At 45.2% G+C, this 25,802-nt stretch overlaps 1 protein-coding gene and 1 non-coding gene across 2 annotated transcripts in view; one reads left to right on the top strand and one right to left on the bottom strand.

Annotated features, from left to right (window-relative positions):
* The window catches only part of LOC140395978 (uncharacterized), a 63,382-nt gene extending 58,687 nt beyond the window's left edge, over positions 1-4,695 (top strand). Inside the window, exon 11 of the mRNA XM_072484005.1 lies at positions 4,204-4,695. Coding sequence (XP_072340106.1) covers positions 4,204-4,308 — 105 coding nt within the window. The 3' untranslated portion in view covers positions 4,309-4,695. The remainder of the gene's footprint in view (positions 1-4,203) is intronic.
* Positions 4,696-7,232: 2,537 nt separating this feature from the next.
* trnae-uuc (transfer RNA glutamic acid (anticodon UUC)) lies at positions 7,233-7,304 on the bottom strand. Its single transcript has one exon. It is a non-coding gene; the product is annotated as a tRNA-Glu (tRNA).
* Positions 7,305-25,802: the final 18,498 nt, after the last annotated feature.

Below are 25,802 nucleotides of genomic sequence, written 5' to 3'. Positions count from 1 at the left end.
GAAAGGGAGGTGGGGTAACGTTGCTGGTTAAAGATGAGATTAACGCAATAGTAAGGAAGGACTTTAGCCTGGACGATGTGGAATGTGTATGGGTGAAGCTGCAGAACACCAAGGGCACACCGCTAAGTGGGAGTTGTGTACTGACAACCAAACAGGAGTTGTGAGGTTGATTTGGCGGAATGTATAAGGGATGGTTTTCTCGACCAATTTGTCGAGGAACCAACTAAAGAGCAGGTGATCCTAGCCTGGCTACTGTGCCATGAGAGGGGATTAATTAGCAAAGTTGTGGTGCAAGATCCTTTGGGGGAGAGTGATCATAATATCGGATAATTAAGATGGAGAGTGACACAGTTAGGTCTGAAACTAGGGTCCTGAACTTAAAAAAAACTAACTTTGATGGTATGAGACGCGCATTGGCTAAGATAAGCTGGCAAAGGATACGTAAGGGCTGCCGGTTGATAGGCAATGGCAGGCATTTAAAGAAAACATGCATGAAGTCCAACAATTGAACATCCCGGTCTGGCATGAGAGTAAGACGGGGAAGGTGGCTAACCCTAACAGGGGAAATCAGGGATAGTGTTATAGCCAAAGAACATAGAACATAGAACATTACAGCGCAGTACAGGCCCTTCGGCTCTCGATGTTGCGCCGACCTGTGAAACCACTCTAAAGCCCATCTGCACTATTCCCTTATCGTCCATATGTCTATCCAATGACCATTTGAATATCCTTAGTGTTGGCGAGTCCACTACTGTTGCAGGCAGGGCATTCCACACCCTTACTATTCTCTGAGTAAAGAACCTACCTCTGACGTCTGTCCTATATCTATCTCCCCTCAATTTAAAGCTATGTCCCCTCGTGCTAGACATCACCATCCGAGGAAAAAGGCTCTCACTGTCCACCCTATCCAATCCTCAGATCATCTTGTATGCCTCTATTAAGTCACCTCTTAACCTTCTTCTCTCTAACGAAAACAGCCTCACGTTCCTCAGCCTTTCCTCATAAGATCTTCCCTCCATATCAGGCAACATTCTGGTAAATCTCCTCTGCACCCTTTCAAATGCTTCCACATCCTTCCTATTATGTGGTGACCAGAATTGCACGCAATACTCTAAATGCGGCCGCACCAGAGTTTTGTACAGCTGCAACATGACCTCATGGCTCCGAAACTCAATCCCTCCACCAATAAAAGCTAACACACCGTACGCCTTCTTAACAACCCTCTGAACCTGGTGGCAACTTTCAGGGATCTATGTACATGGACACCGAAATCTCTCTGTTGATCCACACTGCCAAGAATCTTACCATTAGCCCAGTACTCTGTCTTCCTGTTATTCCTTCCAAAATGAATCAGCTCACACTTTTCTGCATTAAACTCCATTTGCCACCTCTCAGCCCAGCGCTGCAGCTTATCTATGTCGCTCTGTAACCTGTAACATCCTTCTGCACTATCCACAACTCCACCGACTTTAGTGTCATCTGCAAATTTACTCACCCATCCTTCTACGCCCTCCTCCAGGTCATTTATAAAAATGACAAACAGCAGTGGCCCCAAAACAGGTCCTTGTGGTACACCACTAGTAACTGGACTCCAGTCTAATCACTTCCCATCAACCACCACCCTTTGTCTTCTTCCAGCTAGGAGGCTTTGGTCAGAAAAAGCAGCAAGCCTGAGGACACTGAGATGTTTAAAATTCAGCAGAGGAGGGCAAAGAGTTCAATTCGGAAGGGGAAAATAGAATATCATAGAAGTTACATTGCAGAAGGAGGCCATTCGGCCCATCGAGTCTGCACCGGGGCCTTGGAAAGAGCACCCCACTGAAGCACAGCCCTCCTCCACCCCATCCCCTTAACCCAGCAACCCCAATGAACCTTTTTTGTGGACACTAAGGGCAATTTACTATGGGCAATCCACCTAACCGCACATCTTTGGACTGTGGGAGGACACCGGAGCACCCGGAGGAAGCCCACGCACACACAGCAAGAACGTGCAGACTCCACACATTCAGTGACCTAAGCCGGGAATCAAACCTGGGACCCTGGAGCTGTGAAGCACCTGTGCCAACCACTGTGCTCCGGTGCTGCCCACGAGTACGAATAGGAGAGTAAGCTTGCAGAAAACAAAAACTGACTGCAAAAGCTTCTATAGATATGTGAAGAGAAAAAGATTGGTGAAGACAAATGTAGGTCCCTGACAGTTAGAAATAGATGCATTAATAATGGGCAACAAAGGGATGGCAGATGGTTGAACAAATACTTTGGATCTGTCTTCACTAAGGAGGACACAAATTATCTTCCGGAAATAATAGGGGGCAGAGGGTCCAGCATGAAGGAGGAACTGAAGGAAATCCTTGTTAGTCAGGAAATTGTATTGGGGAAATTGATGGCATAAAACCCGATAAGTCCCCAGGGCCTGATGCTCTGCGTCCCAGAGTACTTAAGGAAGTGGCCCTAGAAATAGTGGACGCATTGGTGATCATTTTCCAGCATTCTATAGACTCTGGGAGATTTGCAATGGATTGGAGGGTAGCGAATGTCAGCCCACTTTTTAAAAAAGGAAGGAGAGAGAAAACGGGAACTTTAGACCGGTTCGACTGACGCCGGTGGTGGAGAGAATGCTGGAGTCAGTTATTGAGGATGAAATAACAGAGCATTGAGGAAACGGGGGCCAGGATCCGTCCAAGTCAGCATGGATTCACTAAAGGGAAATCAAGCTTGACATATCTTCTGGAATCTTTGAGAATGTGAGCAGTAGATTGGACAAGGGTGAACCAGTAGATGTTGTGCACATGGACTTTCCGAAGGCTCTTGACAAAGTCCCATTGCAGATGATACTTAAGCTGGATGACAATCTGTGCTGTGAGAAGGAAGCAAAGAGGCTTCAGGGCGATTGGACAGGCTAGGTGAGTGGGAAAATGCTTCGCAATGCAATATGATAGGAGTAAATATGAGGTTATCCTCTCCCACATGAAGCTATTGGAGACAGTTCGTTTGATATATTCAGGAGGTACATGGATGTGGCCCTTACGTCTAAAAGGAGCAAGAAGCATGCCGAGAAATCATGAGTGGGATACTGAATTTGAATGATCAGCCATGGTCGTATTGAACGATGCTGCAGGCTAATAGGGCCGAATGGCCTACTCTTGCACCTATGTTCTCTGTTTCTGTAACATGTGGCGAGGGACAAGGTGTGAATATTATGTCGAGCGAGGAGAGAATCAACAAGGGAGAGAGAAAAGGACAACTTGGGGGAATGTGAGAAAGTAGTGTAGGGTGAGCGATAGGCCCAACATGGGGCAGAGAGGGTGCATGGGGAAGGGGCAGAATATGGGAGAAGGGGAGACCAGATATGGCAGAGAGAGAGACCGTGTGCAAGATATAGAAAGAGTGAGAGAACATGGTATAGATATTGGAGAGAATCAAACACTGTATGAGAGACCCCGGGGTTGGAGAGATTAAGGGAGAATGAGAGAGCCAGGCAAGGGGAACAAGAGGAAGCGAAAACGGGGAAATATGGGGGTGCGGGGGGGGGGGGGGGGGGGGAAGGGGGAGAGCGTGGGTGAAGAGAGAAACAATATGGGTGAGAGAGAACAGTAAATGAAAGATAGCGAGAGCTGGAGACAGAGAGAAAGAGAGAGGGAGAGCACGAGAGGGGACAACTGTGTTAACATGGGAGCGACAGAGAAGAGAGTGAGAAAACACTGGGGAGACACACACAGGAAGCGCGCACGGGAGAAGGAGACTGAGAGCACATGGGTGGGACAAAAAGAGTAACGTTAGAGAAAGAGAACGAGCATGTGATAGAGAGAGGTGAGGCAGCGAGCGTGGGGGAGAGAGGCAGAGTGATAGCGAAATGTGGATAGAGAATATGGGGCAGTGAGTGAAAAAGAGGGATAGAGCGTGCGAAATCCTGCGGCAGGGATGGAGGACGTGTAAGAGAAAGAATGGGAGAGAGAACATTTGGGAGAGAAAGGAAGACACTGTAAGAGAGCAAGAACCACAAATAGAATGCATGGGGATAGATGAAAAAAAGAACATGGAAAATAAAGACTCTGAGACAGGGAGAGAGGCATGTAGAGTGAGGAATAGTAGGTTCAATAGTGGACAGGTAGATGGAGGTGAGCAGGAGAGATGCAAACAAATAGATGACTCGAAGGATGGACAATGTAATCCACTTTTGCCGTTTTGTTATTTCTTTCCCAGAAAACCCGTGTGGAAGTTGCAAAGAAAGAGAATGATGATGTCACTTATGCATCTTTGAGTTACCAAACCATAATGAAAAGATTATATGGCAAGCGTATTCCTTAAACAAGTCATCCTGGAGACCCGCAAAATACCTGTGCTGAATACAACTACCGACTCTTGCAGGATTCTTATTAGCTGTTGCAGTTCCAGTTAATTGAGAGTGTTCAAAATTACACCTGTTTTGCTATGCATTTTGCGCTTTTTAACTTTATTCATAAGAACCTTCCAAGGAGCTTTGCTATATTTGGCAGCAATCAGGCAGTTCCATTTGGTTTAAAAGTAATCAATGCAAGTTTGAATGTCGATGGGTCGAAAGCTGGATTAATAACTATAACTTGTGAGAGAAAAAAAGTCTGTCGGATACACTCAGAAGAGCAAAAAAGAAATCATGAAGGCGGCATTAAGTTCTTGTAATAAACAATTGTAAAACAAATGAGTCTTGCTCGAAAACGAGGCGTCCTGTTAAGGTTTCTTTATGCCTTAAATTCATCAGGATAGTTCTGGAAGAATTCGCAACAGCGACGGGGGCGGGGGGGGGGGGGGGCGGGGGGGAGCAATTTATACTGCATGAGATGAGAGCGATGATTGGTTGACACGAGGACTCCAATGGGTGGAGGAATTGCAATCTCGATGATTGCAAGAAGGAATGTTTTGATAGCCTGTTTCTTTCCCTAAATAGACTCAGGGAAAGAAGCATTTGGAGTGGAAATCCAATATATAACGTAGGACCACAATGGGTGGCAAAACATTCTCTGTTTGCCATTGATCCTGCGGGATATCTATTCAGTTACTCTGTAATTACTGGTGTGTGGGTTTTAATTCCAGAATATGGGAAAAAGATCTGGAGTTGTGTTGACCAGGGAAGAAGAGAGTGGGGAAAAGTAAGGGAGCGGAGAGGAATGGAAGAGATGCTAGGAATGCTATCTATAATTGGAGGAATGTTATATAGACAGCGGAAAGGGAAAGACGGCAGTCAGGATGGCAACCGACAAGAGTGAAGTAATAGAACAAAGAAAAAATAACAAAGAACAATACAGCAGAGGTTCAGGCCCTTCGGTCCCCCTAGTCTGCGGCGACCATGGTACCTACCTAGTCTAAAACCGTCTGCACTTACGGAGTCCGTACCCTGTCATTCTCACCCTATTCATATATTTGTCTAGATGCCCCTTAAATGGTACTATTGTACCTTTTCTCACCACCTCCCCATGTAACGCGTTCTATATATTTACCACCGTCTGTGTAAAGAACTTGCCTCGCACATCTGTTCTAAAGTTTTCTCCACGCACTTTATACCTATGTCCCCTAGTACTAAATTCTCCTACCCGAGAAAAGAGCATCTGGGTATCCACTCTGTCCATGCCACTCATAATCTTGTAGACCTCTATCAGGTCGCATCTCAACCTCCGTCGTTCCAGTGAGAACAGACCGAGTTTCTCTAACCTTTCCTCATAGCTAATGCCCTCCATACCTGTCAACATCGTAGTAAACTCTATGAAATTAAACCGCTTCTGTACCCCGTCCAAAGCATCCACATCCTTCAGGTAGTGTGGTGACCAGAATTGTACACAATATTCCAAATGTGGCCTAACTAAGGTTCTGTACAGCTGCAACATGACTCGCCAATTTTTATATTCAATGCCCCGCCCGATGAAGGCCAGCATGCCTTCTGCTTTCTTGACCACCTTATCCACATGCATTGCCACTTTCAGTGATCGGTGGACATGCACGCTCAGATCTCTCTGTCTGTCAGCACTCGCAAGAGTTCTACCATTTATTGTGTAATTCCTACATGCATTGGATCTTCCAAAATGCATTACCTCACACTTGTCCGGATTAAACTCCATCTGCCATTTCTCCGCCCAAGACCAGTTTATATTCTGTTGGATCCTCTGACAATCCATTTTATTATCCGCAACTCGACCAATTTTTGTGTCGTCTGCGAGAATAGAGTAAGAGGCATGCTGGAGCGGGTGATACAGGTGAGAACGTAGCTTTCTTTTTTCCAGTTGAGGAAACTTGTGTATTTTATTTGCATCTAGCTTTTTCTTTCATATCAGTTTCAAAAAATTGATTGTAAACAAATTAGATTTAAGTTCGATCACTGTGTGAGTGTTCTTGATGTAAGGTTCCACAGCCAACAGATGTGGTGAGTGCCAAAGCACTTTATTCCAATGCCTTCTGAAATATAGGAAGATAAGTAGATCACACGCACAATCCAAATATGCAGTTCATAGAATGATCAGCACTTTCAAGGAACCTGAGATTCTGGAGGAATATCACCCTGACTGGATGTTTAAAATAAGCTCCTGTGCGAATGGAATTTATTTTGTTGCTGTGAATGTGCAGGTTATCCAGTCATGTGAATGTTAAAGGCTATATTTATTCAGAGTTTTGCTTCCTCTTTTAAGAAGCTTGAGCTCACAAAGCCAAAATAAATTGTGTGTAATCGACCAGAAATCTTTATGCAATGCATTTTTATGGTAAAAATATTTGCATCTCGCCCATCATGTAAGTTCATCGAACCGTTTCCCATTACATATTAAGGCTTTCTATTTCAGTGATGTTTTTATCTTCATTATTAATACCTTGATGTATTAATATATATTTATTGTATTCATCGATCATAGATCATAGAATTTACAGTGCAGAACGAGGCCATTCGGCCCATCGAGTCTGCACAGGCTCCTGGAAAGAGCACCCGACCCAAGGTCAACACCTCCACCCTATCCCCATAACCCAGTAACCCCACCCAACACTAAGGGCAATTTTGGACACTAAGGGCAATTTATCATGGCCAATCCACCTAACCTGCACATCTTTGGACTGTGGGAGGAATCCGGAGCACCCGGAGGAAACCCACGCACACACGGGGAGAACGTGCAGACTCCGCACAGACAGCGACCCAAGCCGGAATCGAACCTGGGATCCTGGAGCTGTGAAGCAATTGTGCTATCCACAATGCTACAGTGCTGCCCAATAATTCATCATTCCCTGACCGGGAATCGAACCCGGGCCGCGGCGGTGAAAGCGCCGAATCCTAACCACTAGACCACCAGGGAAACTGACCTTCTACCTTCTCTCCAAACTATGTTTCTTTAATACCTCGTTGGGCTCGTCACCAAGAATCAAACAGTAACCTCTGACACTTCAGGCGCAAACCAAAACCAATGGCAATTGAACAACAAAGAACAAAGAACAAAGAAATGTACAGCACAGGAACAGGCCCTTCGGCCCTCCAAGCCCGTGCCGACCATACTGCCCGACTAAACTACAATCTTCTACACTTCCTGGGTCCGTATCCTTCTATTCCCATCCTATTCATATATTTGTCAAGATGCCCCTTAAATGTCCCTATCGTCCCTGCCTCCACTACCTCCTCCGGTAGTGAGTTCCAGGCACCCACTACCCTCTGCGTAAAAAACTTGCCTCGTACATCTACTCTAAACTTTGCCCCTCTCACCTTAAACCTATGCCCCCTAGTAATTGACCCCTCTACCCTGGGGAAAAGCCTCTGACTATCCACTCTGTCTATGCCCCTCATAATTTTGTATACCTCTATCAGGTCGCCCCTCAACCTCCTTCGTTCCAGTGAGAACAAACCGAGTTTATTCAATCGCTCCTCATAGCTTATGCCCTCCATACCAGGCAACATTCTGGTAAATCTCTTCTGCACCCTCTCTAAAGCCTCCACATCCTTCTGGTAGTGTGGCGACCAGAATTGAACACTATACTCCAAGTGTGGCCTAACTAAGGTTCTATACAGCTGCAACATGACTTGCCAATTCTTATACTCAATGCCCCCCCCAATGAACTTTTGTTGTCTGTTTAATAAACATTTTAAAACAATGACACCTTCCGTTGTGGGGGCTGGTTTAGCCCAGAGGGGGCTGGTTTAGCACAGGGCTAAATCGCTGGCTTTGAAGGCAGGCCAGCAGCACGGTTCAATTCCCCTACCATACTTCCCGAACAGGCGCAGGCATGTGGCGACTAGGGGCTTTTCAGAGTAACTTCTTTGAAGCCTACTTGTGACAATAAGCGATTTTCATTTCATTTCATTTTCACATTGAGGATCCTCTTGAGTGCTGGTCTGTCTTTGTGTGGCGTGGGAAGACCTTGGATGCTCCTGTCAGACAAATTACCATAACCTAGTTGACAATATTAGTGTCAGTGCGATGTTGCACCATTTGCCCAACTTTTTTTCTCCAAAACATACATCTCTCGCAGGATTCGCCGTGCTCCGCAAATATCGGTATGATTTGAGTATTCTGTAGGTCCAGGTTATCCTTGTACAGCGGCAGTTTAGATCTGTCTTCAATACGAATAAATTGTTTCAGCGTTTTTGTCACCAATGCACGTCAGTATATGCGAAAATTGAAAGTACTTGGAGCTGCACGATGATTATTGGGTAAGCGACAGCGTTTTGATATTGTCACTGGATTAGTTGTACGGAAATCTAGGGCAATGTCTGAGGGCCCGAGTTCACGGTAGGAGGCAGTATTTGTTTCCAATTTGGAATGAATTCTCAAGCCATTGCCGATTGTCATAAAACAAAAATCTGGTTAACTCATTTGATTTACGAAAGTAAATGTACCATCCTCCACTGGCCTACACGTGACTACAGCAATGTTGCTGACTCTTACATTCTCACTTGGCCGAGCAAGCCACTCTGTTTTCAGTGGCAGCTCACTTGCACCTTCCCAAGGGTATTTAGGGATGGGCAATATAGATTTGACCTGCCCAGAGCCAAAGATACCACATGGGAATCAATGTATTGCTGATTACAGCATGGATATGCTCAGGAATATCTTCAAATGGTTTATGAGGCTGGTGATTTTCCACAAAAGGGTGCGCTGTTCTGCTAACGAGTGCATAAGAACAAGGAAATCAGCACGAAGTGTAAGGCCGCACCCTCAAAAAGAGTAAATCACATTTATGTTGACTAATGGAATTGTATTTAAAACCATGCAGTTAGCAATGCTCAGCGTTTTCTCTCCTTGAGTAGGAATATTATGAGTGGCATGGACAAAATGGATAGTCAGATGCTCTTTCCCAGGGCGGCAGAGTCGAGTGTTCGGGGACATGGGTTTAAAATGCGTGGGGAAAAGGTTAGAACAGATGTGCGCGAGGCAGTTTGTTTTACACAGGGGGTGGGAAATATATGGAACACGCTGCCTGGGGAGGTGGTGTCAGCAGATACATAAGAACATGAGACCTAGGAGCAGGAGTAGGCCACCTGGCCCCTCGAGCCTGCTCCACCATTCAATGAGATCATTGCTGATCTTTTGTGGACTCAGCTCCACTTTCCGGCCCGAACACCATAACCCTTAATCCCTTTATTCTTCAAAAAACTATCTATCTTTATCTTAAAAACATTTAATGAAGGAGCCTCTACTGCTTCACTAGACAAGGAATTCCAGAGATTCACAACCCTTTGGGTGAAGAAGTTCCTCCTAAACTCAGTCCTAAATCTACTTCCCCTTATTTTGAGGCTTTGCCCCTAGTTCTGCTTTCACCCGCCAGTGGAAACAACCTGCCCGCATCTATCCTATCTATTCCCTTCATAATCTTATATGTTTCTATAAGATCCCCCCTCATCCTTCTAAATTCCAACGAGTACAGTCCCAGTAAATCCATACCCCTTCAGCTCTGGGATTAACCTAGTGAATCTCCTCTGCACACCCTCCAGTGCCCGTACGTCCTTTCTCAAGTAAGGAGACCAAAACTGAACACAATACTCCAGGTGTGGCCTCACTAACACCTTATACAATTGCAGCATAACCTCCCTAGCCTTAAACTCCATCCCTCTAGCAATGAAGGACAACATTCCATTTGCCTTCTTAATCACTTGTTGCACCTGTAAACCAACTTTTTGCGACTCATGCACTAGCACACCCAGGTCTCTCTGCACAGCAGCATGTTTTAATATTTTATCATTTAAATAATAATCCCTTTTGCTGTTATTCCTACCAAAATGGATAATCTCACATATGTCAACACTGTATTCCATCTGCCAGACCCGAGCCCATTCACTTAGCCTATCCAAATCCCTCTGCAGACTTCCGGTATCCTCTGCACTTTTTGCTTTACCACTTATCTTAGTGTCGTCTGCAAACTTGGACACATTGCCCTTGGTCCCCAACTCCAAATCATCTATGTAAATTGTGAACAGTTGTGGGCCCAACACTGATCCCTGAGGGACACCACTAGCTACTGATTGCCAACCAGAGAAACACCCATTAATCCCCACTCTTTGCTTTCTATTAATTAACCAATCCTCTATCCATGCTACTACTTTCCCCTTCATGCCATGCATCTTTATCTTATGCAGTAACCTTTTGTGTGGCACCTTGTCAAAGGCTTTATGGAAATACAGATATACCACATCCATTGGCTCCCCGTTATCTACCGCACTGATAATGTCCTCAAAAAATTCCACTAAATTAGTTAGGCACGATCTGCCCTTTATGAACCCATGCTGCGTCTGCCCAATGGGACAATTTCCGTCCAGATGCCTCGCTATTTCTTCCTTGATGATAGATTCCAGCATCTTCCCTACTACCGAAGTTAAGCTCACTGGCCTATAATTACCCGCTTTCTGCCTACCTCCTTTTTTAAACAGTGGTGTCACGTTTGCTAATTTCCAATCCGCCGGGACCACCCCAGAGTCTAGTGAATTTTGGTAAATTATCACCAGTGCATTTGCAATTTCCCTAGCCATCTCTTTTAGCACTCTGGGATGCATTCCATCAGTTCCAGGAGACTGGTCTACCTTTAGCCCCATTAGCTTGCCCATCACTACCTCCTTGGTGATAACAATCCTCTCAAGGTCCTCACCTGTCATAGCCTCATTTCCATCAGTCACTGGCATGTTATTTGTGTCTTCCACTGTGACGACCGACCCAAAAAACCTGTTCAGTTCCTCAACCATTTCCTCATCTCCCATTATTAAATCTCCCTTCTCACCCTCTAAAGGACCAATATTTACCTTAGCCACTCTTTTTTGTTTTATATATTTGTAGAAACGTTTACTATCCGTTTTTATATTCTGAGCAAGTTTACTCTCATAATCTATCTTACTCTTCTTTATAGCTTTTTTAGTAGCTTTCTGTTGCACCCTAAAGATTTCCCAGTCCTCTAGTCTCCCACTGATCTTTGCTACTTTGTATGTTTTTTCCTTCAATTTGACACTCTCCCTTATTTCCTTAGATATCCACGGTCGATTTTCCCTCTTTTTACCGTCCTTCCTTTTTGTAGGTATAAACCTTTGCTGAGCACTGTGAAAAATCACTTGGAAGGTTCTCCACTGTTCCTCAACTGTTTCACCATAAAGTCTTTGCTCCCAGTCTACCTTAGCTAGTTCTTCTCTCATCCCATTGTAATCTCCTTTGTTTAAGCACAAAACACTAGTGCTTGATTTTACCTTCTCACCCTCCATCTGTATTTTAAATTCCACCGTATTGTGATCGCTCCTTCCGAGAGGATCCCTAACTATGAGATCCTGAATCAATCCTGTCTCATTACACAGGACCAGATCTAGGACCGCTTGTTCCCTCGTAGGTTCCATTACATACTGTTCTAGGAAACTATCGCGGATACATTCTATCAACTCCTCCTCAAGGCTGCCTTGACCAACCTGGTTAAACCAATCGACATGTAGATTAAAATCCCCCATGATAACTGCTGTACCATTTCTACATGCATCAGTTATTTCTTTGTTTATTGCCCGCCCCACCATAATGTTGCTATTTGGTGGCCTATAGACTACTCCTATCAGTGACTTTTTCGCCTTACTATTCCTGATTTCCACCCAAATGGATTCAACCTTATCCTCCATAGCACCAATGTCATCCCTTACTGTTGCCCGGATGTCATCCTTAAATAACAGAGCTACACCACCTCCCTTACCATCCACTCTGTCCTTCCGAATAGTTTGATACCATCGGATATTTAACTCCCAGTCGTGACCATCCTTTAACCATGTTTCAGTAATAGCCACTACATCATAGTCATTCACGATGATTTGTGCCATCAACTCATTTACCTTATTCCGAATACTACGAGCATTCAGGTAAAGTACACTTATGTTGGCTTTTTTTTTACCTCTGTTCTGAATCTTAACGCCTCGATCAGTAACCTCTCCTAAGTTATATTTCCTCTTAACTTTTCTCCTAATTTTCCTTGTCGTTGAACCCATATCTTCATGTAACAACCTGCCGCGTCGCTTACCATTAATGTTTTCACTTCCCGTTTTATTCCTTTTAGTATTCCTGGTCCTATTCACTGAGCTCCCCTCAGTCACTGTACCTTGAACTGTTGCCCTTTTTGATTTTTGACGATGGCTTCTCTGCCTTACAATTTCCCCCTTACTGCCTTTTGTTTCTGTCCCTGTTTTACTACCTTCCAACTTCCTGCATCGGTTCCCACCCCCCTGCCACATTAGTTTAAACTCTCCCCAACAGCTCTAGCAAATACCCCCCCCCCCCACCCTAGGACATCGGTTCCAGTCCTGCCCAGGTGCAGAACGTCCGGTTTGTACTGGTCCCAGCTCCCCCAGAACCGGTTCCAATGTCCCAGGAATTTGAATCCCTTCCTCTTGCACCATCTCTCGAGCCACGCATTCATCCTATCTATCCTGACATTCCTACTCTGACTAGCTCGTGGCACTGGTAGCAATCCTGAGATTACTACCTTTGAGGTCCTACTTTTTAGTTTAACTCCTAACTCCCTAAATTCAGCTTGTAGGACCTCGTCCCGTTTTTTAACCTATATCGTAGGTGCCTATGTGCATCACGACAACTGGCTGTTCACCCCCCCCCCCCCCGCCCAACCCCCCCCCCCCCCCCAGAATGTCCTGCAGCCGCTCCGAGACATCCTTGACCCTTGCACCAGGGAGGCAACATACCATCCTGGAGTCTCGATTGCGTCCGCAGAACCGCCTGTCCATTCCCCTTACAATTGCGTCCCCTATCACTATAGCCCTGCCATTCTTCTTCCTGCCCAGCTGTGCAGCAGAGCCAGCCACGGTGCCATGAACCTGGCTGCTGCTGCCTTCCCCTGGTGAGCCATCTCCCTCAACAGTCTCCAAAGCGGTATATCTGTTTTGCAGGGAGATGACCGCAGAGGACACCTGCACTGCCTTCCTACTCTTGTTCTGTCTTTTGGTCACCCATTTTCTATCTCCCTCAGTACCTTTCACCTGCGGTGTGACCAACTCGCTAAACGTGCTATCCACGACGTCCTCAGCATCGCGGATGCTCCAAAGTGAGTCCATCCACAGCTCCAGAGCCGTCAAGCGGTCTAACAGGAGCTGCAACTGGACACACTTCTTGCACGTGAAGGAGCCAGGGACAGTGGACGCGTCCCTGAGCTCCCACATCGCACACGAGGAGCATGACACGGGTCTGAGATCTCCTGCCACGTCTTAAACCTTTGGTTAACTTCAACAATTACAATTTACCCCCCAAAATTAAATAAATAAATAAATAACGAAGAAAAAAATATATCAATATACCAATGAAAAGAAAACAGAAACACTACTTACCAGTCACTGACCTCGAGCCTTCCTCTTGATCTTCACAGTGGTTGTTTTTTTTTGGTTACAGGAGAGGGTAGGGAAGAAGTGTTTCGGGTTTAAGTGTCACTTGACAACAGCTCCTCCACAAACTACCTTCAAATTAGGGTGACCACGACGGAGGTATGCAAATTTCCCTTGTAACACCAATCAGCAGCTCCGCTCTACTGACCTCTGCTGGATGCTTGTCTTCACTCGAACAGTTAGGGTCTTCAGCTCAGGTACACCTGCAATTTAGGGTGACCGCGACGGAGGTCTGCAAATTTCCCTTGCAACACCAATCACCAGCTCCGCTCTACTGCCCTCTGCTGGAGCGATAGCGGCATTTAAGGGACATGTAGACACATATATGAATAGGGTGGGAATGGAAGGATACGGACTCCGGAAGTGCAGACGGGTTTAGTTTAGGCAGGTACCATGGTCGACGCAGACCTGGAGGGCCGAAGGGGCTGTTCCTGTGCTGTATTGTTCTTTGCTCTTTATTCTTTGAAGCTGACTGAAAGAGCTCCAATGAAGCTTCACTGCGATACCTCAGGGGTGAAAAAGTTGTACTGTGAATGAAGTAGTGTGCGAAATGGGCCTACAATTTCTTGCATTATAAATAAATGAATGATTATCTCAATAACTCAAATTTCATTGGAAGAATCTTTGCCTTGAATTGCAACAACATTGTTAGGTTTCGACTGACTGGTGTTGCAAGGACTATCGGTAAATGTTACGTGATAATGGAATCTTTTCACTAAGACTGGCATGAGGCACATTGGGGCCGACTCTTTGCAATTTTATATTGCGATTGCTGGGAGTTCTCAGTGGATGTGCATTCAATATTGAGATTGGAAGGCTTTTTCTTTGTTTGGGGGATGGGAAAACAAGCTGGCGATCTCACAAGCACTGAAGTTGGCAAAGAACAAAACTAACATTTCATGATTCGCACTTTCAGAAAGGAGGAAACAAAAGTGGAAGGAGGTAAAGGGAAGGACGTCCCAGATCCTCCAAAACATACAGCTGGTCGGCAGTGAATTATAATGTCCCCTTTGTCCTCCAAGATGTTGAAACCGGATGAAAATACTGATATCCAGCTGTCATATCACACAGAACTTCCCCATGTGACAGTTTCAGGGAGGGGAAGTTAACGTTGTCACTGCAAATTAGAGAATTGGAACAGAATTTAGGATGACGCTCCTCTCAAATAGTGTTTGTTCAACAATTAATGTGGAAATGATTTGTTGAAGTTTTGAAACTTATTAAAATAGTTTGAACACCCGGATTATTTCCCGGCGCCTTCCCTGTCTTGTAAAGTCAACAAATCATAGCTGTTTATAACTGTCACAGAGGAACTCCCTTCGACACCTTCGACAAATGTTTCCACTATTGCCTGTGTTTTTCCCTGCGCTGTGTCGTCGAGTCACGCGATGGCCGTGTGAAAGAATCGTACTGACAAAAAGCAACCAACCCAGGAAATGTACAAATGGCATGCTCCCACAAGCTGCAATGTGATGTAATGAAGACCTGCATTTATATCATGCACTTCTGGGCCTGAGTACACCCAATGTTGTCATGTAGGAAACAACACAAATCATTTCACACAATAAGCTCCCGCAAATAACAACTCCCTCCTTGTCCAGATGAGTGCAGCTCCAATGACACACAGGAAGATTGACAATATCTCGATTAAAGCTGCACACTTGATTGGCACCAATTGCACAAATAGTCGCTCCTTCCATGGCCGACAAAAAGGGGCAACGCTGTGCACGATCAGAAAACGTTGCACCGCTGGAACTCAGCAAAACACCGAATGAAGCACACAAACTGACATCTGCAAGGGAAGAAACACCAATGGAACAGGACTTGCTGTAAATCCGCCTGGACGGCGGATAAGCTGGGTATATATTGCCGTTTATTAACGGTGGCAGAGTCAAAATCCTGGATTACGTCCAAAACTTTGAGGGGCCGGGGTACACTGGATGGGCTGAGTGGCCTCCTTCTGCACTGTCATTTCTATGAACTGCTTTCTGTGGTATAGAATTCCACATGCTCACCACTCCCCGATTGAAAACATGTCTCCTCATCTGAGTCGTAAATCTACCCCTTATCCTTCGACTGTGACCCCTAATTCTCAACTCCCCGCCATAAGGGAGATCCTTCCCAAATGTACCTGCCTGGGCCTGTTAGAATGCTAAAGGTTTCTCTGACATCTCACATCATTGAAGTCACCCGGTTTAATCTCTCCTCATACGTCAGTCCCACCTCCGAGGAATCTGTCTGGTAAACTGCGCCCATAGCAAGAACATCCTCCGAGGGGTAGGGCGACTAAAAATGCCAAAATATTCCAGATGAGATCTCACCAAGGTCCTATATAATTTAAGCAAGATAGCCCTGCTCCTGTTCTCAAATCATCTCGCTTTAAGGCCAGAATATTATTTGCCTTCTTCGTCGCCTGCTGCACCTACAGGCTTACTTTCAGCGACTTGTACACAAACACACCCAGGTCACTTTGGAAGGTGGATCACCTCACAATTCTTCACATTGTACTGCATCTGCCAAGCATTTTGTCCACTTACTCAACTTGTCAAAATCACATTGGAGCATCTCTGCACCATCACAGCTCAGCCTCACAAGCAGGTTTGTCTCATCTGCACATTTAGATCCCTCGTCCAAATCACTAATGTGCATTGTCAGGAGCTGGTCAAGCACTGATCGCTGCGGTACCCCAATAGTCACTCCCCGTCACTTAGAATAAGACCCACGTATTCTAACTCTTTGTTTCCTATCTACCCATTTCAATATCGTACCCCAACCCATGCACTTTGATTTTACACGATAATCTATTTTGCGTGGATTGTCGAAAACCTTTCTAAATTTCAAATAAAACTCCTGCTTATCCCTCGTCAACCCTCCCTGTTATATCCTCGAAGAATTGAAGTAGATGTGTTAAGCATGATTTCCAGTTCGTAAATCTGTGCTGACTGTGACTGATCCTGCCACTGTTTTCCAAGTGCACTGTCATTATAACTTTTAGAACGAACTCTAACATTTCCCCCACTACAACGTCAGGCGAACAGTCTATAATTCCCTGTTATCTCTCGACCGACCTTTTAAAATAGTGTCTACATTACCTACCCTCCAATCTGTAAAACCGTTCTAGAGTCTATAGAATCTTGGAATATGACCACCAATGCATCCACTATTTAAAGATGTGCGGGTTAGGTGAATTGGCCAATGATAAATTGCCCTTAATGTCCAAATTGCCCTTGGTGTTGGGTGGAGGTGTTGAGTTTGGGTAGGGTGCTCTTTCCAAGAGCTGGTGCAGACTCAAAGGGCCGAATGGCCTCCTTCTGCACTGTAAATTCAATGATAATCTATGATTAATCTAGGACAAAGGTTCGGCACAACATCGTGGGCCGAAGGGCCTGTTCTGTGCTGTATTTTCTAAAAAGAAAAAAGTGTCACTCCTTAATTACTCTGTTTTTTAGACGATCGTGCTAAGGGGCTTTCAATCCCATTAAATGTAGCTTTGGATGGTTTGTCAACTGGGGAGTGCAGGTTGAGAAATATTGACCAGGAAAACTGGAACATCTCCCTGCTCTTTTTTTTTACAATAGTACCATGCCAAAGTTTGCATAGACCCCCGAGCTCAGGTGCAGTCCCATTTCAACTCCTAATCGGAAACATTGCGGCTTTAATGCTGTTCGATAGAGATTGCTGGACTAATCTGCAAATTTCTACGTGGTGAGTTCGCTACATTATGCCATCCGCTCCTTTACAGCGAACTGCGCTGTTTTAAAAAAAAACACAAAAGACTAAACATTTCAAACTGTGACGACTGATTTAAAAAATATACAGTTCTAGGATTTTTCAGCAAAAGAAAACAACACTTTTTAACACATTTCGACATGATTCCTGGGTTAAAATTGCACTTCCACCGCATCGATTCAGGTCCCTAATCATCAGGTCCTATATAAATATTTACTGTCACTGAACAGATTCATCTTTTTGATCCTGAGATTAGACTCTTCGAGAATTCTTTCTTTGTTGTTTGTTCTTTTTATTATAATTGACAAAATTCTACATTTATTTTGAGGGTGAGAAAATTGAGTCTGAAAACCGTGATTTATTCATAAGTAGTAAACACAATTACAAATGTATTTGGATAACATTGGCTAAACAGCACACGGGGCATAGATTGGTATGTCAGGTGACAAATACGTTTGGGACACAACCATAAGACCTTAAAGAGATGCGATGTAGGAGCAGAAGGAGACCCTAAATCCCAGCGACTTGCTCTGCCATTCACTGACATCATGACTGATCTGATAATCCTCAGCTCCATTTCCGCGCGTTATCCCGAAAGCTCTCAATTAGCTTACTGATTAAGAGTCTGTATATCAGAGTTTTGAACATTGTGAATACCCCAGCCTCTGTACGTCTGTGCGGTAAATAATCCAATAGATGCACATCATCTGTTAGACGAAATTCCTTCTTGTCTTTGTGACGCTTACTCTGAGATTGTGCCCTCTAGTACTAGACTTTCTCACAAGAAGAAACAACCTCTCAGCATTTACCCAGCACCCCCCCCCCCCCCCCGGCCTGCGGAATGTCTAAAAAAGAACGCCTTTCATTATTTTAAACTCCAAGGACTGCAGGCCCAACCCACTCAACCTCTCCTCATTCGAAAACCCCTCCACAGTTGGGATCAACCTAATGAATCCTGTCCGGACTGCCACCAATGCGAATATAGCTTCCCTTAGATGAGGGGCCGACACTATTCGCAGTATTCCAGGTGTGAATTCATTTCAATATTAAAAAACATTTCCTAATTGTCGAAGAAGATATGTTCCATTCGAAAAACGAGGGTCTGCGTGAAGAATTGGCGAATTCAGGAAGTCAGGGGTGGGAAGATATCCAGAGAGGGCGGGGAGGGAGAGATTTATTCAATTTCACGGGATATGGTGGCCTGCATCCTAGTGTCTGGAAAAGAGATGGTTTCGAGGGTACAGATTGTATTCAGTTGTGTTTTCCCACCCTAACCTCCGGAAATTCTGATAGAATTCAAGCCAATTGGGAGACCGAAAATGTAGCACCAACAATTTACGTAATTAGTGAGAAACGAAGCAGGCAGCTATTGGTCTGTCACTGTAATCATTTCCATTGTTAACACATCTGGGGTTAATAGATTACGTATGGCATCCCAATCCAAAGGGCGTAAGTTGACACATGGGTTTACCTTCTTTGTTTCCAACTTCTTCTTGCATTTTTCCTTGAGGGACGAATGCATCCGTATAGAAAAGTACGAAGTCTCCACATCATGTATAGAACAGTGGCATCTTTGCGTTTACTCCCTTCCCTCATTAATATCTACATTACCATACCCGTCACCCTGCAAACCTCACCATAGTTTTAGCTTGTGGTTATTTAAAATGCCAATAGAATTATCCAATGCACATCTTTTAGGAGGGACAGTCTCCCTCTACGAATGATGGAGTAACTATCTCACGTCCCTTCCACAGGATGTGCTCCCCCTGCCGACGGAAAATGTACAAACACAACCAGATAAATAGCACAACTTCACGTTGACTGTAACGATTGGCCAGTAACAGATTGGAGTTCTGTTCACCAACACTGGAACAGTTTGCACGGAACAAATCGCGACCCACCCCAAGCACATCTTCAACCTCCGTTTCTATTGAACAAGATTTGCTTCATTGTTGAGGCCTCGCTCTCTCTATTTATTTGGTATATGGTCTTCCAGTAAGTGTCTTTTAACGCCGTTTCTCAGATTCATTTCTCATATTGTACCTCACAGCGGCAGAAAAACGTACTAAGATTTTATTTTAATTCAAGTTATTGTCCCGTGTAATATTTCCACCATTGAGCACGATGGGATTGTTTGGCCAATTTAAATCATGTTAAGGCATCGTGACCGCAGCTTTCTCAAAAAGAAGCAGAACTGCTAAATGTTGCACTTGCGTCGGGTAGGCCCGAGGACAGTCATTTCAAAGCTCTCGTGGTTAATTCGAACCAGTGTCACATACAAGGTGCAACTCTGTGTAAATAAATAGTGAGAATGGCTCGATTGATCAAGAGATCAAGTGGAAATATTAAATCATTTTAAATAAATGCACAGTAATCTTCCAATTGGATAGCAGAACCAACTCCGGTCATCAGACAGCGTTGGGCATGCAGATCCTGGTAAAGCACGGAATAACCTAGATTAGGCTATTGGGACAATCGGGCACTTCATTATATTTGGGCTTGGTGAGGCCTCGTGGTCGGAAACGAAAACATCAACATGTACGAGAGAACAACCGCTGAAAATATAATTCCAAACCTAGTCACAATTCATCAAATTCCACCTCCCTTCCAAAGATACTGTCAGTGAACAGACATCACATGGACTGCGGCGCTTCGAGAAGGAGGATCTCCATCAGCTTCTCAACGGCAATGAGGTCTGGGGAATAAATGCTGGTTTAGCTGGCGACGCCCACATTCCCTGGAAGCAGAATAAATATGTCTGACTTTGATCATTGGAGTTGAGAATCCATCGCATAACGATGAACACTGGTGTGTTTTAATGCACATTTCAGACAGGACCGCGTTATTTGTCCAGGTGGTCACAAAGGATAATAGGGCGCTGCTGAAAACACAGCTGGAAACTTCTTCCTAACTTAGTTTGCCCCTTTACTAACCCCCCTGCAAACATAATCAACGTGGATAACCAGGTCGGCGCAAGCTGAAACTCGTGCTGTCTTTATCTGAATAGGGAGGTGTTGTGTTGCGGTGGGTAATGTACCTCTCATTGAATCATTAAACAGGACTCGGCCACCTCAGCTGTAGTTCACAGCAAGGATACTCCATCGCGTCCCAAAAATTCAGTGTTGAGTAGCCTGAAAGTCTGCCCAACACGCATGTGGTAAGAGTGGGGACGTCTCCTGTTCGGACATCCTCGAGGCGCAATGATAGCGCTGGAGCTAGAGCCTCGCGATAGCGACCTGTTTCAGGACAAACACAATCTCTTTTCCATGTTTCCAGTGGAGAAGCACATCTATGTCTTCAGCTGTATGAAAGCAAGGGCTGTAATTCTAAAGATTACATTTCATTTCTGATGTTATTTGATATGAAGTATGAAAAATTGATAAGTAGATTACATATTTTCTTTTATTTGATTATATTTTTCTCTCCTGACCTTCGAGTTTACTTCCATGATAAATCGATTCTTTGCGTTCCCCACTCTTTATGCTATGAACTACAATAAGTAATGATCCAAATTCAGATTTAAGGCAAATATTAACTTTGTTTCTATGATCGTTACACTCTGCATGCTTAATCCTAATCTCTTGATATTTAAATGCATTCCCCTCAAGTTGTCCCTGATTTACCACCAGATCAGCCCAAATGCTCATCTTCTACTAATCCCGTTACGATGAATAGTTTCTCTCTATTTAGTCAACCGAACACTGTCATCATGCTAACGTCGCCTGTAAATATCCACATACATTTCTTTCTTCTAAGCAGAGCACTATTAGCATTTCTAGATCCTCAACACGATGGAAACTGCTCATCAATGGAACTATTTCAATTTACCTTCCTGCATCTCTCAAAACCGTCACCCCTCCATGAAGTTTAGTGTCCAGGACTGCGGAGAAAGGCTCGATCCGTTGCTGATCTAATCTTTCCAAAGGTTTAACATAATCTCCAGACATATAGCTCATAGATGCCATGAGGTATATTAACTGCCTTTGTAATCTGTCTTGCCACCTTGAAGTACATGCAGATAAACCCGTTAAGTCTCACCGTTTTTGCTTCTCTTTCTACCATTCCGTTCTTACTTCGTCCACATTATTCGAGCCAAAATGTAACTCCCGGCACTTTTTGCATTTAATGGTTCCTGCTGTTTTCCGACAAAGTGCTGATGTCTTCTTCAGGTTTGTTCAAATTATACAACACAACAGGTCTTCTTTCCCAGCATGCCTTTGGCGGTTCCTTGGTGGAACCAATCACCTACTTTGATCTTAAATTGAATCTGATTAGACAGATCTTTAAAGGAGCGAATTTCAGATGGCAATACCTCTTTTGTAAAAAAAACTAATTTCACTCAAGATTCAGGTTAAAACGGCGTACTCCAGTTAACAATTCGCATTCCACGAGAAAGAAGTAACCATGACAACTTTAATCGATAGTGGTAAAATCCCAGCTGGTTTACCGATGCTCTTTACTGGCACAGAACCTTCGAGGCAAGTAACCACCTCCAACAAGAGTGAATCAAAACATCTCCCATTTACATTCAATGGCACTACATTCATCGAATTGTCAACTGTCAACATCCTGGCAGGTATCATTGGCGAGAAACAGAACAGCCGGTCGTATACAGACTCTGGCTACAACAGCCGCTCAGGTGCTCTGAATGACGCGGACAACACCTCAACTTTTAGATCCCTAAAGCCTGACGAACATCAATAAGGCACAAATCAGGAGTTTAATCATATACTCTCCAATTGCTTGGATGAATGAAATTGAACAGGACTCAAGAAGCTCAACGCCCATGAGGACAAAGTAATCTATTTGATTGGCAAACCATCCACTACATACAACACCGTCGCAAAGCTCCGTTTCTCCAGTGTTGCTCGGTCGAAATAATGGAACACTCTCCCTAACATCACTGTGGGAATGACTACACCACAGAAACTGCAGAGTTTCGAGATGCTGTGTCGCCAGCTCCTTCTCAAAGGCATTTCTGCGTGGCCAATAAAAATAATGGCAGAGCCTGTGACGCACACGTCCCATGAAATAATAGACACACCATTTTGAACATTGTAGAAACTACAACCCCGGCACCACATTAAATTGTGACTAATTGATTCTAATTACTGCAATCCTGGAAAGGATGTATCATGGAATTTACAGTGTAGAAGGAGGGCATCCAAACAATCGAGTCTGCCCCTGCTCTTGGAAAGAGGACCCTACCCGAGCCCACACCTACACCCTATCCCCGTAACCCAGTAACGCCACCTAACCGTTTTGGACACTAACGTCAATTTAGCATGGCCAGTCCACCTAACCTGCACGTCTTTGGACTGTGGGAGGAAACCGGAGCACCCGGAGGAAACCCACGCATACACGGGGAGAACGTGCAGACTCCGCACAGACAGTGACCCAAGCCGGGAATCGAACCTGGGTCCCAGGAGCTGTGAAACAACTGTGCTAACCACTGTGCTTCCGTGCTGCCCATTGAGATGAACATTGCATCTCAAGAGAAAGTTGTAAAATCTAAATAAATGTCCTGAAATTCAGTTTAGCAATGGTTGGTTATTTATGTAAAAATCTACAAAACGCCACGTGAGAGATTCACTTGCACAAGTCTTGGAGCGCAGTCTTTTGTTGAGCCTCAAACATAGCGAGAGGATGCAGCTCTGGACCACGATAGAAGCTCCAGGTTGATGCCTCATCAAGTCACGCAGGCTGCAGGTTCAAACCACAAAACAAAGAGATCATGTACAGAACACCACAAAATGATACCTTCCAGGAGAACCAGAGATCGGATTTGGAGGAGAAAAGTCGAAATGAAAAGCAGAACAATCCGATATAGATTAATGTAAAATAAAATTTTACATAGGCTGGATTGGCCGTGATAAATTGCCCTTAGTGTCCAAAATTTCCCTCAGTGTTGGGTGGGGTAACTGGTTTATGGGGATAGGGTGGAGGTGTTGACCTTGGGTAGGGTGCTCTTTCAAAGAGCCGGCGCAGACTCGATGGGCCGAATGGCCTCCTTCTGCACTGTAAATTCTGTGATTAAAAAAAGGCTCGCATAGAGCAGGAATTACAAAGGAACTGGTTAAATAATAAAGGAGGCGGGGTTGTATAGAACAAATGGACAATGAATTGCTTCGCCAGAGCACTACAGGTAGCATTGGATCTGTCCAATAACTATCTGCATATTCTTTGAGAGATTTGGTCAGGAAGACGTGAGGCTGAAACCGGATCAGTGATAGTAAAACACCAGCGTTGGCATAATGCTGATGATGTGAATGACTGCAGTAAAGAGAAATAGATAAATTATGTATTTATTAATAAGAAGTCACAGAACAACTGTTTTCAATGGATGTGTTCAATATTCCCCATTACCAGGGCCCCTGAAGCAGTCAACTGGAATAACTGATGTTCCATTGTTCATTGCAACATAGATTCTCACGAGGTGGCCATTTAATCCAGCCCAATTTTCCTACTTAGGCAGTCGCTCTTCGATGAGGATAACTTACCGCCACACAAAAAATGCTTTCACAGGTGACGGAGGAGTCCAATACGCGATCGGCTATCTCTATCTCAGGTGGGCCAAGTGGTAGTTGGAGGAGCGAGTGAGTGGGGTTCCCTAGTTGAGATTGGTTGGGTTGTCCGTGCTGCCACGCGTTCCTATTGCTGTCGACCCTGGGCTTCAGCTTTTTCTTGGCGATGAATATACAGGTGTTCAGTTCCTTTCCAGCCGTTCCTTTTCGTGCTCTCTTATGGCATGGCGGGACAGTGGTTAGCACTGCTGCCTCACTGCGCCATAGACCCGGATCGGCATGGTGACGCATTGGTTAGCACTGCTGTCTCACAGCGTCAGGGACCCGGATCCGCACGGTGGAAAAGTGGTTAGCACTGCTGTCTCACAGCGCCAAGGACCATGTTCAATTCCGATCTTGTGTGACTGTCTGTGTGGAGTTTGCACTTTCTCCCCGTGTGCACGGGGGTTTCCTACTATCCGAACGGTTAGGTTGTGTTACGGAGATAGGATGGAGACCTGGGCCGACGTGGGGTGTTTTTTCAGAGGGTCGGTGCCGGGTCGATGGGCCGAATGTACTGTACTGTAGGGATTCTATGATTCTACGGATTCCAGTGTGACCATGGGGATTTTGAGTTTCCTTTAAGGGGACCGCACTCTTGAAGGCTTTTCTTTGGCCCCCTGGGGTTCGCTTGTCGTGTCGAAGCTCCGAACAGACTGGTGTTTCCAGAACTTTCTGTCAGGCATGCGGACGATGCGGAGTGGATTTAGCGTGGTCAATGCTTCACTGCTGGGAATACCGGCCTGAACAAGAACACTGACCTTGGTGCACTTATCCAGCCAATGGATTTGCAGGATGTGCAGCCTTACGGAGATTTAGTGAGCCGAAAGGTACACTGGGAGAGTGATTCTGCCGAAAGGTACACTGGGAGAGCGATTCTGCCGAAAGGTACACTGGGAGAGCGATTCTGCCGAAAGGTACACTGGGAGAGCGATTCTGCCGAAAGGTACACTGGGAGAGCGATTCTGCCGAAAGGTACACTGGGAGAGCGATTCTGCCGAAAGGTACACTGGGAGAGCGATTCTGCCGAAAGGTACACTGGGAGAGCGATTCTGCCGAAAGGTACACTGGGAGAGCGATTCTGCCGGAACGGACACTGGGGGAGTGATTCTGTCAGAAGGGACACTGGGAGAGTGATGCTGCCGAAAGGTACACTGGGAGAGCGATTCTGCCGAAAGGTACACTGGGAGAGCGATTCTGCCGAAAGGTACACTGGGAGAGCGATTCTGCCTAAAGGTACACTGGGAGAGCGATTCTGCCGAAAGGTACACTGGGAGAGCGATGCTGCCGAAAGGTACACTGGGAGAGCGATTCTGCCGAAAGGTACACTGGGAGAGCGATTCTGCCGGAACGGACACTGGGGGAGTGATTCTGTCAGAAGGGACACTGGGAGAGTGATGCTGCCGAAAGGTACACTGGGAGAGCGATTCTGCCGAAAGGTACACTGGGAGAGCGATTCTGCCGAAAGGTACACTGGGAGAGCGATTCTGCCTAAAGGTACACTGGGAGAGCGATTCTGCCGAAAGGTACACTGGGAGAGTGATGCTGCCGAAAGGTACACTGGGAGAGTGATTCTGCCGGAAGGTACACTGGGAGAGTGATGCTGCCGAAAGGTACACTGGGAGAGTGATGATGCCGAAAGGTACACTGGGAGAGTGATGCTGCCGAAA

The sequence above is a fragment of the Scyliorhinus torazame genome, chromosome 19 (genome assembly GCF_047496885.1).
Source record: "Scyliorhinus torazame isolate Kashiwa2021f chromosome 19, sScyTor2.1, whole genome shotgun sequence".
In the NCBI taxonomy this organism is placed as follows: Eukaryota; Metazoa; Chordata; class Chondrichthyes; order Carcharhiniformes; family Scyliorhinidae; genus Scyliorhinus; species Scyliorhinus torazame.
Note: the sequence above shows the minus strand (reverse complement) of the source record. Positions and strands in the feature narration are given on the sequence as shown.